The sequence below is a fragment of the Notolepis coatsorum genome (genome assembly GCF_963971535.1).
Source record: "Notolepis coatsorum genome assembly, chromosome: 13".
NCBI lineage: Eukaryota > Metazoa > Chordata > Actinopteri > Aulopiformes > Paralepididae > Notolepis > Notolepis coatsorum.
In genome coordinates, this window is record NC_140177.1 from 67,530,960 (window position 1) to 67,546,808 (window position 15,849).

At 44.1% G+C, this 15,849-nt stretch overlaps 1 protein-coding gene across 1 annotated transcript in view; it reads right to left on the reverse strand.

Annotated features, from left to right (window-relative positions):
* LOC311239388 (phospholipid scramblase 1-like) overlaps positions 1–15,849 on the reverse strand; it is a gene marked incomplete at its 3' end in the record, with an annotated part of 84,574 nt that overhangs the window by 12,032 nt on the left and 56,693 nt on the right. Inside the window, exons 5-6 of the mRNA XM_084327695.1 lie at positions 15,487–15,645; positions 13,049–13,080 (exon numbers count right to left, since the gene is read on the reverse strand). Coding sequence (XP_084183821.1) covers positions 13,049–13,080; positions 15,487–15,645 — 191 coding nt within the window. The remainder of the gene's footprint in view (positions 1–13,048; positions 13,081–15,486; positions 15,646–15,849) is intronic.

Here is a 15,849-nt window from a genome sequence, read left to right on the forward strand (position 1 = left end):
CCATTGTGGGGCAAGGACTGAGAATAGGCGGCTTCTCTTTGATGACCCTCCGGGAGCTTGGATAGGAGTAGATCTGAGGCGGCCAGAAGACGCAGAGCGTAGGGGTCTTGAGGGTGTGTAGTTAGAGACCATTGACCGGAAGTAGGCGGGAGCGGTTCCCTTTGCCGCACGGTATGCTAGGTCGAGGGCCTTGAAGCGGATACGTGCAGCAATGGGGAGCCAGTGCAGGTCCCTAAGAAGTGGGGTGACATGGGCTGACTTCGGTAGGTTTGAGATCAGGCGGGCCGCTGCATTTTGAATGAGTTGAAGAGGCGTGGTGGCAGTGGCCGGGAGGCCAGCTAGCAGTGCGTTGCAGTAGTCGAGGCGGGAGATGACTGTTGATTGGACGAGGAGTTGGGTGGCTTCTTTTGTCAGGAAGGGGCGTATCCTTCTGACGTTGCTCAGGAGGAATCTGCAGGTTCTGGTTGTCGCTGCGATGTGAGCAGAGAAGTTCAACTGGTCGTCGAGGACAACACCAAGGTTCTTGGCGGTCGGCGACGCGGTCACAGCTGCATTCTCGACTGTGATGGAGAGGTCGGTCAGGGGGGAGGATTTGGCCGGCAGGTGGAGCAATTCTGTTTTGCTTAGGTTCAGTTTGAGGTGGTTGGTCGTCATCCAGGCGGAGATGTCGGACAGACAGGCCGAGATCCGCTCAGAGACGTGGATATCTGAGGGAGGGAAGGAGAGGAAGAGTTGAGTATCATCGGCATAACAATGATATGAGAAGCCATGAGATGTGATAATGTTACCCAGTGATTTAGTGTAGAGGGAGAAGAGAAGGGGTCCTAGGACCGAGCCCTGGGGGACACCCGTCCGGAGGGGGCGGGTGGCCGACAGAGTCCCTCTCCATGACACTTGGTAGGAGCGGTCATTGAGGTATGATGTCAGCCATGTCAGCGCAGATCCAGCCACTCCCATTCCTGCGAGGGCCGCGAGGAGGATCTGATGGTTGACTGTGTCGAAGGCTGCAGATAGATCTAGGAGAATCAGGACAGAGGAGAGGCCTTTCGCTTTTGCTAAGTGAAGTGCCTCTGTGACCGCAATGAGGGCCGTTTCTGTGGAGTGGCCAGTCCGGAAGCCAGACTGATTGGGGTCTAGGAGGTCATTCTGTAAGAGATAAGCAGTAAGTTGGTTGGATACAGCACGTTCAAGTGTTTTAGAAAGGAAGGAGAGAAGAGAGACAGGGCGATAGTTGGCTATGACGGTGGGGTTCAGGGTTGGTTTTTTTATGAGGGGCGTGACTCTGGCTTGTTTTAGGGAGGTGGGGACCACCCCCGAGTTGAGTGAGGAGTTGATGGTTGCAGTTAGGAATGGGAGGATGTCCGGTGCTATGGTCTGGAGGAGTGGGGAGGGTAGCTGGTCCAGCTGGCATGTAGTCGGACGGTTCGACGTTACCAGTGTCAGGGTCTCGGCTTCTGTAATGGGAGAGAAAGATGACAGAGTGAAGGATGAGGTTCTCGATTCAGCGTTTGGAATGGGTGGGGGTTGGGAGAAGGAGCTGCGGATGTTCTCCACTTTTTCCTCAAAGAAGATCGCAAAGTCTTCGGCAGAAAAAGATGAGGGAGGAGGAGGTGGGGGGGGGAGTGAGGAGGGAGGACATGGTAGCATGCAGGTTTCTCAACGAGGGGACAGAGCTTGTCGAAGGAGGTTGCAAGGGCTGAGAGGAGGGTGGAGGTTGCCATCTCTGTGGGGAGAGCAGAGAAGGTGTCACTCAAAGGTAGAGCGGATATTATGTCAGAGGAGAGGGTGGAGGGGGATAGGGAGGGCAGGTTGCGTCTGAGTGAGACGGTTTGAGTTGGGGTGAAGACTTTTCGGTTAAGCATGAGAGTTAGTGAGAAGGATATGAAGGAATGGTCAGATACATGTAGGGGAGTTACCGTGGTGTTAATGATGCTGGAGTTACGGGAAAATATGAGATCCAAGGAGTTGCCTGCTTTGTGGGTGGGAGGCATGGCAGTGGGAGTCAGGTCAAATTGTTGTAGGAGGGAGACCACTGGGACCGACTGAGATGAGTCAGGCAGGTTGAAGTCGCCCAATAGAAGGAGCGGGGTACCATCTTCCGGTAAGGAGCTTAGAAGCATGTCCAGCTCATCTGTGAAGTGATCGAGGGGACCTGGAGGGCGATAGAGTGTAACAATGGTGAGATTGAAAGGATTAGAGACAGATACTGCATGATATTCGAGGGAGGAGAGTGACAGTTCTGGGAGTTGCGTTAGGTTTGTAGCCCATGAAGGAGATGTCATGAGGCCAGTGCCTCCACCCCGTCTGGAGGGTCGAGGTGTGTGAGTGAAGTTATAGTTTGTAGATAATGCTGCAGGTGTTGACGAGTTATTGGGGGTTATCCAGGTCTCAGTTAGAGCCAGGAGCTGCAGATTTAGACTATGGGCGTAGGCAGTAATGAAGTCAGCTTTCTTGACTGCTGATTGACAATTCCATAAGCCTCCCTGTACTGTGACAGGTGTATTAGTGGCTGTAGGAGGGTAGGAGAGATTAGCCGGGTTGCTAGCAAACTGGCGTGGATGGGTTGATTCTGTTCTTGAGGAGCAGATTGTGGATATAGGTATGAGGCACATTGTGGTGTCAAGAGTGGTAGGAGGAGGTTGAAGGGGCTAGGGAGGAAGCGAGATAGTAGGGAAATAGCAGAGTGGGACGGGAATATGGGATTATGGTGTACTTAGCACTGGGTGGATCGGTGGATCCCTCTGCGGTGAACTCCAGGAAAACTCCTCCTCTTTGTCCCTCTTCGTTTCTCGACGCTTCGCTGACGCTATGCCAGCAAGTCTTTAAATCACTATCACTAATTACTGATGAGTGACACCTGCAGCAAAAGGCCACACCTCCAGTTTCTGTCAGCTGGGTGAAACTAATTACAAACAATTTCCACAACACAATTTAGTCACACACTTCAAAATGATGTACACAGTATTCAGTTAAAAGATCCTACCCTCTCTGCTGTTGTCCTCAGAATGAATCCAACAGAGAAAAAGCTGGTATTTAAGCAGAAAAACTGTCACAAGTGCCCACTTAACTACATGCACAAAGGCCACACCTCCAGTTTCTGTCAGCTGGGTGAAACTAATTACAAACAATTTCCACAACACAATTTAGTCACACACTTCAAAATGATGTACACAGTATTCAGTTAAAAGAGCCTACCCTCTCTGCTGTTGTCCTCAGAATGAATCCAACAGAGAAAAAGCTGGTATTTAAGCAGAAAAACTGTCACAAGTGCCCACTTAACTACATGCACAAAGGCCACACCTCCAGTTTCTGTCAGCTGGGTGAAACTAATTACAAACAATTTCCACAACACAATTTAGTCACACACTTCAAAATGATGTACACAGTATTCAGTTAAAAGATCCTACCCTCTCTGCTGTTGTCCTCAGAATGAATCCAACAGAGAAAAAGCTGGTATTTAAGCAGAAAAACTGTCACAAGTGCCCACTTAACTACATGCACAAAGGCCACACCTCCAGTTTCTGTCAGCTGGGTGAAACTAATTACAAACAATTTCCACAACACAATTTAGTCACACACTTCAAAATGATGTACACAGTATTCAGTTAAAAGATCCTACCCTCTCTGCTGTTGTCTGCCCCTCCCGGAATCTCCGCTCCTCTGACACAGGCTTACTCACCAATCACCATTATGGCTGTCCCAGACTAAAGATTTGGATAGTCGACTATGATTGGCCAAAATTTGCCGTTAGTCGACAAAAAAATTAATAAAAAAGTATAATAAAAAATAAAAAAATTATTATTCCATTTGGGCTGTGGGGGGTGCTTAACACTTTGATCGCCATGGGTTAAATTCATAATTTACCATCCCTCGCCATCTCTATTTGTCTATGGAGAAGTTCCCCTTCTTTGCAGGGCTATAACTTTTTTAATTCTATTGCTAAATTGCCATTATTATGGCCCATTCAATGTCCTATATGTATTGTTCAGGGTGTAGCAACGTTAAACTTTTTCATTCACATATTCATACTAAAATATGGTCTAAAGTATAAGTATGTTTTTGTCGTTTTCTGCAGCTTTCTTCAGAACGTGATTTATAGCCCTAAATGCATTATATTGATGATCAAATACAGTTTGGTAGGAATCTGTGCGAGATAAAAAATTTCAACTGGATGTGCTTCTAGAAGTTTCTACGTATCATCTGATGATGACCGGATGGGCGGGGGATCGTTTATAATTCCGTGGGCAGCGTTAGATGATTCATCCAGAGTGGGTCATAATGTTCATCATAGCAGTTTATATGGAACACGTTAGAATATACCGCTGAATCTTACCGTGGCTTCCTCGCGCCGCTGGCAGATGAGCATGGAACAGAATTTTTTCTATTATGGGATGGAGAAATGCCCGATCCATTTCCAGGTTGTATAATAGTATATACGTCCAAATCATGTTGTTTTTTCGAGTTATTTGCACCGATCGATGTTCACTGTGTCAATACGGAGTCTCTCTAACGATAGCGAGTGCCCGGACCACATATGGATGAGCACTACCGGTTCAAAGGCTCATTTCCGGTTGGCGATCTGCCGATCGGCCACCAGATGGTGCTCTTGAACCGCTAGAGAGTTGAGTGGAGCTTTGCAGTGTGTCTCAGGGCTCCGGAGGGGAAATATGATTTCGGTCACAGATTTTTGAAATATTGACATCAAAGACGAGTTACGGCGTCTTCGGCAGAATGAGCATGGCTAGGAATGACGTCTTAACTCGTCCCCGGCGATCATAGTGTTAATGTCTGAAGGAGTCGACTGAAGGCTTCTTGTCCTCTGCAAAAGCATGCAATTGGTCAACTGATGGATACATCTTGATATTTGTCTAGTCTAGTGTGTTCATTAGATGGGTGAAATCCTCTTTCAGTGCCTCTGTGCCTGTTTTTGTAGGCAGTTAGCCTCTGGTATGCGTGCCATTATTTGTATTCGACTAAGAGGTTGGCAGTCGAACATTTACTACAAGCGTTGCAAGGGGAAGGCTAAGAGAATTATTAAGGACTCGAGCCACCCGAACAACTGCCTCTTTGAACTGCTGCCGTCAGGCAAGCGATACAGGAGTCTCAAGGCGAGCACAGAAAGACTCAGAAGTAGCTTCTATCCCCAGGCCATCAGGCTGCTAAACGAACAATGAATGAACACTACACAACAACAACCACCAAACACACATAGCACACACATCCACACGCACACACTCACTTTAAACAAACACACTGTAGCACCCACTCCACACACTTTATAGCACACACCCACTTTAAACAAACACACTGTAGCACCCACTCCCCACACTTTATATTTATGGATGAAGGATTGCACTACAACTCGTACACCTTACTGTAAATTGTACCTAAAATTGTACCTCATCCCATTTCTGCTTTGCACTAGATAGTACTGTACATTAGTACACTGCATAGTATTGTGTATTGTATATTATATGGTAACCCAGAACATTGTACATATGTCTATACCGAACACTGTGACCTCATTTTCTTCTTCTAAATTCATGCTATATTATGTTATTATGTTATTTGATACTATCTTGTCTAGCACAGTCTCTGGAGCGTAACAGTAAGAAGCATTTTGTATGAAAGTATTCTGTACTTCTGTATGACAACTATTAAAGAACTTGAACTTGACTACGGCTCCTTTCGACCGATTATTCGACTAATCGACTAATAGGGGTCAGCCCTACTCACCATCCCACAAGCCAGGTTGCGGACCTTCGGGACAGGGTTTTTAGTGTCGCTGCCCCCACCCTTTGGAACTCCCTCCCCATGGTCATCCGAAATGCTAACTCATCCACTTTAAAAACCTGCTGAAGACCCACCTCTTCACCCAGGCATATGGTCTCTGATGCTCCTTAGCATCCTATTCATTCTGTTTGTTCTATTTTGTTTTGCTCTGTTGTTGTTCTGTTCTGTTTGCTCTGTTCTGTTTTTGGAATTTGTTTCTTAATTTAGGTCACCGTTATCCTCTGCCCTCCCCCTTTTATTGTGAAGCGCCTTGGGTATGTGAAAGGCGCTATATAAATTCAAGCCATTATTATTATTAGCTCACCATTCTTGATCTAGGCTATAGTGCCATTGCTGTAACCTGTAGGTCTCTCTATGTTGCAACATGTCATTCTACACAGATCTAGACTATAGTGCCATTGCTGTAATCTGTAGGTCTCTCTATGTTGCAACATGTCATTCTACAGAGATCACTATAGTGCCATTGCTGTAACCTGTATGTCTCTCTATGTTGCAACATCATCATTGTCATCATCATGTCATTCTGTCAGTAAACTCTATCCTTAATCAAAGACTCTGTTGTCCACATCCGTGAATAATATGGTCAAACTATTCCACATCAACTAACTTAAAGTAATTGCTTGACTTAACACGATGCACTAACAACACAAACATTTCAAACAATGTAAGCATATAAAAAATACAATAGTGATAAATGGGAACGGTGTCTGTTTCCAGCTAAAGTGGGCGTGGCCGTGAAAAAAGCTACCAGACTGTATAGCAGGCCAACGATGAGGACAATATGTTGACTCAACAACGTGCACATGAGCACAGTATCAGACCCGATACGTATGGGGACGTCCCTACAAGAAAGTATTTTCCGTAATAGTAGAGGGATATAATTATTGATCATATCTCCAGAATCATTATCACCAAATGGTTTTATGAAAAAATCATAATAATTGGAAAGAGATGAGTGAATTAACTCCAGAAATCTTCTATTTAATAGTTGGTCTTCCCCAGGGCCGGATTAACGACCGGGCCGTTTGGGCCGCGGCCTGTGGGTCTCTAGTGACGAGGGGCCTTGTTGTTTTTATTTTATTTATTTTTATTTATTTTATTTATTTTATTTATTTTATTTATTTTATTTATTTTATTTATTTTATTTATTTTATTTATTTTATTTATTTTATTTATTTTATTTATTTTATTTATTTTATTTATTTTATTTATTTTATTTATTTTATTTATTTTATTTATTTTATTTATTTTATTTATTTTATTTATTTTATTTATTTTATTTATTTTATTTATTTTATTTATTTTATTTATTTTATTTATTTTATTTATTTTATTTATTTTATTTATTTTATTTATTTTATTTATTTTATTTATTTTATTTATTTTATTTATTTTATTTATTTTATTTATTTTATTTATTTTATTTATTTTATTTATTTTATTTATTTATTTTATTTATTTTATTTATTTTATTTATTTTATTTATTTTATTTATTTTATTTATTTTATTTATTTTATTTATTTTATTTGTTTTATTTATTTTAGTTATTTTAGTTATTTTAGTTATTTTATTTATTTTATTTATTTTATTTATTTTATTTATTTTATTATTTTGGAGATCGATGTCATACTGTGACAAATATTTAGTCAACTAAAATATTTCATCAACTAAAATATACAGTATGTCACACCCCGTGCCTCTCCCTGCCGTCTGCAAGTGGCTAATCTTGAGTTTCCGACCCCCCAGTAAGCTAACCATGGATAAATCCAAAAAAAGGAAAGTCTGAGGAAAATAGAGGGTTTAATTCAGCGTGGACAGATTAATTTGCTTTCACGTTTCAACATGGCGTGACCCCGGTCAGTCGCCTCTGGTTTAGCTCTGCAACGATTGTGCACACTTTTAGCTATTATGTTTGTTTTTTCTACTTTTTTTATTAAAACATCACTGGCGGGTATGTCATACGACCGCCAGACACTTATGGACCTAAACTCCGGACTCAAAGAGGAGTTTGGAGACACTTTATGCCTAGAATGTCCAACGGAGATTAAGCGGGACAACGGCAACAAAGAAAAAGACAAAGGAAACGGCAGGAAGAGGCACAGAGGGAGACGTGGAGGTATCAGGCTGAGGTTAAAAAGATCTGCTTACCGCCCAGCAATTCCATCCATCTTTCTGGCGAATGCACGTTCGTTGGAGGGAAGGATGGATGATCTGAGAGCGAGGGTCCGCTTCCAACGGGAGATGAGAGACATTAACATCATGTGTTTCACGGAAACATGGCTCAAGCCAGCGACTCCGGATAATAGCATCTCTCCCTCCGACTCCTTCACCGTCCTACGAGCGGATCGCACGACAGCCTCCGGCAAGAGCGTCGGCGGTGAGGTCTGTCTCCTCACGAACAATGTCTGGGTTAACCCCAAAGAGGTGCATGTTCTCTCAAGCTCATGCTCCCCAGACATGGAACATCTTTCAATTCTGTGCCGTCCGTTCCACCTCCCCCGTGAGTTTACCGCGGTCATCATGACCGCCGTATATATCCCTCCACAAGCGAACACTGGCAAAGCGCTGGTGGAGCTACACGACCACCTCAATAAACATCAAATCAAACATCCAGACGCGGCGACGATCATAGCTGGTGATTTCAACCAGGCGAATTTGAAAAAAGTGATGCCGTCCTTTTTTCAACACATCGCCTGCTCCACAAGAGGAAGAAACACACTCGACCACTGTTACACCCCGTTCAGAGCCGGCTACAAGGCTGTAGCGACTCCACCATTGACGGGTGCTACAAGCGCATCAGATCATGACTCCATCTTGTTATTTCCTGCTTACAAACAAAGATCACGTGACGCCGGCGTGTCACGTGAGACAAAAAAATGGACCGACGAATCAGAGGCCACGCTTCAGGACGCGCTCGCAGACACGAATTGGAATATGTTTCAAGGAAGCGCCAGTGACGTCAGCGAGTTTGCGGACACCGTTGTGAGCTTCATAACAACAATCGCTGACAGTATTGTCCCCATGAAAAAGGTGTGGGTTTTCCCAAACCAGAAACCGTGGGTGGACAGTACTATCAGAGCAGCTCTGAACTCTCGCACCACTGCTTACAACCTGGGCAGAGAGTCAGGAAACATGGAGGAGTATATCGTAATAGGGAATAAGGGTTTTACCTTAAAAACCATCTATCTAAGCTACTCTGCGTTGTGTTCTGTATATACCTTATAACCTATTACTAATAAGACCAACACGGTCCGTAGGACGGCCGGGGAAAAAGCATCAATGAGGAAGGAAAGGTTTTCTATTTCCCAGATCTGTTTTTATTTCAAGGTCCAAAAGTGAACAAGAATCGTCTGGTTCAATTAAAGTGGAATGTGCAATAATATCAATGAATTCAAGCACTATGCCGCTTGTCATTAATACTAGACTAATCAAATACAATTAAAAGGAATGGTCTTCAATGGAGCCTCTGTGGTGGAGCCTCATTGAGTTGTTGATTTCTTTGTTGCCTGTCGACAACAAAGAGATTGTTTTCTCGTTTCAAAGAGCTTCTTCTTCGTCTGTTCCCGTTCGCCGTCCTCTTCCGCTGGGGGGGTGGTGTGTGTTCTGTCTCTCGTGTGTTTCCCACACCCCCCTTTTATCAATGAGCTGAAACCTCTCAACGTGAGGTCATCAGTGACCTCACACATTTGGGCTCATCCAATCACCAGCATTCATAGTTCAAATCTCAAGGGAGGTTGGACTTAGTCCAACTGATTCATTTTCATTGTTTCAAATCAAATGGATATTTACTAGTTAAAAATAGACTTAATACTTTTGAATTCTGCTTAATTCCCTAAACACATACATTCTATTTTTGTCTCAAAAGCATTTGGTTCTAGATGAGAATCACTGTTTGTCTCATCAGCCTAGTTTTATAGCATTGTAATCAGTCCTTTTAGCTTAAGTTAAATAGCTACTAACAGTTATATTTAGTTATCATTTAAAATATGTCCAACTTGATTCAACCCAGGCTTAATTGTATACTTCAATGATTCTTCTCCTATATACAACATTGTTTCATATCATCCCATTCATCAGTCTTTATACAGTCCAACAGTAATACTTGCAGGTTGTTTCACATTAATGTAAGTATATTAAACCAGTAAAAATACATCTAAGTTACTTAAAGATAGTTCCGCCTTGAAACCTCTCAGACCAGCTGTCTGCCTCTGTGTCACAAGACAGCTAGGTAAGAGATAACAACTACATGATATATGCTCCATCCTTTGTTCCAACATTTGGCCAACACCCGTTGTAAATAGAGTCTCTGTTGACCACCCATTGTCTCAGTGCTCACATTCCAAGTCCCCTCACCCACACACTATCCTGAGACCAGTCTTTAATTACATCATGTTCCCAGTATACTTTACTGTCTCAATTATTAATCATTAACTTTTATTAGATTAAAAGTGTACCACAGTCATTTTGCCCATAGTAAAGCTTACTTTAATTAACTGATTATCTATTGCAAAATGCCTATTCTCTGCATCAAAGATCTGTTCTCCTGTAACTTGAAAAAACCTTCATCACTTTTTGCACTTAATATCTTTTGGGGACAGTTCCACAGTATGTTTTTAGGAGCTATATTTATCAAAATATACGACAAGTACAAGGCTTCAGTCTATACTCTGCGCAAGGCTGTAAAACTTGCAAAACGGACATATGCTGATAAACTGGAGACACAAATGGCACAAAATGACACAAGAGGCTTATGGCGGGGACTGAGGACAATAACTGACTACAAAGTCAGCGCCCCCTCAATGGGGAGCGGCGACGCCTCTCTCGCGGACAAACTCAACTCTTTTTACGCTCGGTTTGGTGTAGACGGTGGTGCCGCTGGCTCAACAGCTAGTGACGTCACTGGCGCGCCGGCTGTTGTGGAGGGGGGGGGGGGGGGGCAACCGCGGGGGGGTGGGGACGCTCTCTCGTTGTCGGAACACAGTGTGAGAAGAGCATTTATGCAGGTGAACACCAGGAAAGCGGCTGGCCCAGATGGTATAACAGGACGCATATTTAAGTCCTGTGCCAACCAGCTAGCCCCTGTGTTCACCGCAATATTTAATCAATCCCTGGCGGAGTCAGTGGTCCCTGCCTGCTTCAAGATGTCTACCATCATCCCTGTACCGAAGAAACCCTCCCCAACATGTCTCAATGACTACAGACCGGTGGCACTCACCTCTGTGGTCATGAAATGTTTCGAGAGGCTGGTCAAGGATCACATTTGTGCCTCCCTCCCCAGTGATATGGACCCTATGCAATTTGCATACAGGACAAACAGGTCCACTGACAACGCGGTCTCCCAGGTATGCACAGCACCCTCTCTCACCTTGACCGCCAGAAGGGGGGCTATGTGAGACTGTTGTTCATTGACTACAGCTCAGCGTTCAACACCATAGTCCCCACCAGACTGGTGGACAAGCTGATCGAGCTGGGTCTGAGCTCCACTCTGAGCGCCTGGGTACTGGACTTTCTGAGTGAAAGACCCCAGGCGGTCAGGGTGGGGGGTCAGACCTCCAACACCACCACCCTGAGCATCAGGTCCCCCCAGGGCTGTGTTCTGAGCCCCCTGCTGTACTCACTCTACACACATGATTGTGTGGCCAAGTTCAGCTCCAACTCCATAGTGAAGTTTTTCAGACGACACAGTGGTGGTGGGGCTGATCTCGGACAACGACGAGAAGGCCTACTGGGAGGAGGTTGAGGTACTGGAACGCTGGTGCCAGGACAACAGCCTGCTCCTGAACATTGGTAAAACCAAGGAGCTGATCGTGGATTATAGGAGAGGACAGCAGGAGACACACACACCACTGAGGATAAACGGGGCTACCGTGGACAGGGTGAGCAGCTTTAAGTACCTGGGGGTCCACATCTCAGAGGATCTGACATGGTCAACACACATAGACACAGTCGTAAAAAAGGCGAAGCAGCGCCTCTACCACCTGAGACAGTTAAGGAAGTTCAGAGTATCTGGGAAAATGCTCCAGTCCTTCTACTCCGGAGCTGTAGAGAGCATCTTGACTGGAGACATCACTGCCTGGTATGGAAACAGCACGGCACAGGACAAGAAGGCCCTACAGAGAGTAGTGCGCTCAGCCGAGCGTACCACGGGTATTGCACTACCTCCCCTGCAGGTTCTATACAACAAGAGGTGCAAATCCAGAGCCTGCAGAATAATGAAAGACCCTCACCACCTCAATAACAGCCTGTTCCAGCTGCTGAGGTCAGGCAGTCGCCTGCGAACCCCAGCTACTAGGACAGAGAGGCTTCGGCTCAGCTTCTTCCCCCAGGCCATCAGAGCCATGAACACTGAACACTGAGTGCCACACAACACTGAACTCTCCACACACAAGCACACATGAGCACACACACGACACGCACGCTGTACACGCTCGCACACTAGCAGCCACTTTAACATGAGCAAGCACACACTCATGCTGCACACGCCCACACTTATGGCCACAAAGGAAAGGTCACTTTAAAAATAGTATAGCAACAGTAACAGTGTATTGCACTACCAAAGGACCTAGCATGTCCTCCATGCTCTGTAAATAACTTATGTACAAATACCGAGATGCCCCACTATGTTACCTGTTTATTGCACAATGTTGTTTTTATTTTTATTTTATTCTATTATATGTTGTACTACTGTATTGCACATCATCGCGGGCAAGACCACCCGCATTTCATTGTATACTTGTATGCCGTGACAAATAAAACTCTTGACTTGACTTGACTTGACTAACAATGCAGGCTTACCTGTAGCTATGCCTGATATGTGGTGCAAAATTTGCGAACAACGATTACTGTCATTTTGATTACTGTAGTTTGCCTGGTATGTAGCCTTGGTTAGTGGCTGCCCCACCAATGTTTTACATATAAAAACGCCACTGTGCATGCGTGCATGCACGTGTATGTGTGTGTGGGGGCCTCCACAAGAGTCTGGCCCAGAGGCCTCTGAATTCTTAATCTGGCCTTGGTCTTCCCAGAGGGGTGGGTACCAGTACATTACAAACCAATTATAACCAAACAATTAAAGTGAAACCAGCTTATCAACTATACAAAGAGGTAATACTGATGAGTAAATAATATCATATTTTTATTTATTAACCGAATATTCTGTTATTGGCTTGTCTTGCCACATGATGGAGTTTAGAGAAAGTCCATCTTTTTCCTCTCCATTTTCCTCTGTTATGAAGAGACAGCTGCGCTGCTTACTTGTTACTCTTCTTCTCGAAGTACAGGAAGTCCTGTGAGGTGAAAAGGAAAAAGGAAAACAAAGTGTCAAACATTCTCAATTTCTTTCTCTTTATTTCTAACCCTAACCCTTGATTTCTAACCCTGACCCTTGATTTCTAACCCTGACCCTTGATTTCTAACCCTGAACCTTGATTTCTAACCCTAATAAGGGTTGTCCTCCAATTGTTTCTCACATGTTGTTGAGATGTTGATGTTCTGCTTTAATAAAAGGATACATCCAATGTCAATAGAAATATATACATTTGACTCAGAGGTGTCCGTTTTATTTAAATCTGCACAGCTGCAGTTTGTTTATACAGTACTTCAGAAGGATGGCAGGGATAGCAGTGGTTGCTATCTTATTTGTAAATTATTTTTTACAGTTTCTACTAAAGTGAAATATCCCTTACGTTTTCACTTTCAATTGACTGGTATATGTTTCCCCCAATCATGCCAGTTAATTGTATGTTATATGTTATCAATGTATTATGTTATAAATGTATACATTGCAGTTGTCACTTTTTTATACAAAGTTGTACTTAGTAACTTCAACCAAATTGTATTTCTCTTGAGGGTCCTGCAGTTTTGCTGCAGTTAAACTTCTTCCAGTGTAAAACAATCAGAGTCGCTTCCCCATCACTGTAGAAATGAAACTGGCAGTCAGGCTTCACTGTGTTTCATGCATCACTGTAGAAATGAAACTGGCAGTCAGGCTTCACTGTGTTTCATGCATCACTGTAGAGATGAAACTGGCAGTCAGGCTTCACTGTGTTTCATGCATCACTGTAGAGATGAAACTGGCAGTCAGGCTTCACTGTGTTTCATGCATCACTGTAGAAATGAAACTGGCAGTCAGGCTTCACTGTGTTTCATGCATCACTGTAGAGATGAAACTGGCAGTCAGGCTTCACTGTGTTTCATGCATCACTGTAGAAATGAAACTGGCAGTCAGGCTTCACTGTGTTTCATGCATCACTGTAGAAATGAAACTGGCAGTCAGGCTTCACTGTGTTTCATGCATCACTGTAGAGATGAAACTGGCAGTCAGGCTTCACTGTGTTTCATGCATCACTGTAGAAATGAAACTGGCAGTCAGGCTTCACTGTGTTTCATGCATCACTGTAGAGATGAAACTGGCAGTCAGGCTTCATTGTGTTTCATGCATCACTGTAGAAATGAAACTGGCAGTCAGGCTTCACTGTGTTTCATGCATCACTGTAGAGATGAAACTGGCAGTCAGGCTTCACTGTGTTTCATGCATCACTGTAGAAATGAAACTGGCAGTCAGGCTTCACTGTGTTTCATGCATCACTGTAGAAATGAAACTGGCAGTCAGGCTTCACTGTGTTTCATGCATCACTGTTGGGAGGATTTCTTCTTGCTTGCTAAAGAAGCAACATTGTTTTCATGGAAAAACTGCATAGTGAAGGTTTAAGCAAAACAAGTAAGTAAAGTGGGTGAATGAGCTCATTAATGTAGGGGGGGGGGGGGGCTTGCCCATGGAGGACTCTGTAGGCGAACACCAGGACCTTAACCCGTTCACTGGTGCACAGCTGCGACCGTCGGTTGTGTGATAGTAAAGGGTTAACCTTCTGTCGTGTGGCAGTGAAGGGGTTCAAATGTATCCTGGTGTTTACCGGGAGCCAGTGCAGGGAAGCAAGGATGGGGGTGATGTGGCATGATTTTTTTGACCTAGTGAGTAGCCTGGCAGCAGCGTTTTGGACCAACTGAAGTTGAACAATGGATTTCTTATTTAGACAGATGAAGAGTTTATTACAATAATCGAGTCTGGAAGAGATAAAGGCGCGTACAGCCGTCTCCAGCTCGTTGTGCGATATGATGGACCGGAGTTTTGAAATGTTTCTTAAGTGAAAGAGACAATTGCGAGTCAGATTTTTGACATATTTGTCCAGATTGAAGATGACCCAGAGGTCTTAAGTGGGGGCGCACATTGCTTTTAAGGGAACCCATGTGCGAGGCTACTTTTGAGGCAATGCTATCTGGTGCTATGATCAGTACCTCTATTTTTGCCGCATTGAGCTGCAGGAAATTGCTACCCATCCAACTTTCGACTCGTGCAGGATATTTAATTTGTCTACGTTTTCAGGTTTGAAGGAGAAATATAATTGGATGTCATCCGCGTAGCAGTGGTAGGAGATGCCCTTAAATGAGCTGATGAGAAGGCCTAGGGGGAGCATGTAGAGCGCACAAAGGATTGGCACAAGCACAGATCCCTGTGGTATGCCGCACGAGAGGGGTGAAGGGTCTGATTTAAACAGCCACGGCAAAACTTCTCTCCTGAAGGTAGGAGGTAAACTAACTTAAGGTGCTCCCGGTGAGGCCCACCCACTCCCTGAGCCTGTCTAATAGGATGCCGTGGTCTACCGTGTCGAACGCTGCGCATTGTAAAGACTTACAATGAGGAAGCAGGCTCCCATTAACACAGCCTTCATCTTTACGTCCATATCCAGGGGAAACTGGATGCCAAAGTTGTCTGTGTCTGTGAAGGCCTCTTTCAGAAGGCCGCTCCACTGCTTGGTGATGCGACCAATGCTGCCACCATCTTTCCCCTTCAGCTACAGAGGGTTAAAGTACAAAACCATGTTGTTACCAGTGATATATAATGAAGATGTAGATAGTATACAGTACACACTATACAGTATATAATAGATCAGGTTAAATACAATAAACTTTAGTTTACGTGAAGCTTTATTTTTTTTTATCCACTTTTTCTCCCATTTAAATTTTTTTACATTTCTTCACATGTACACACCCATCCG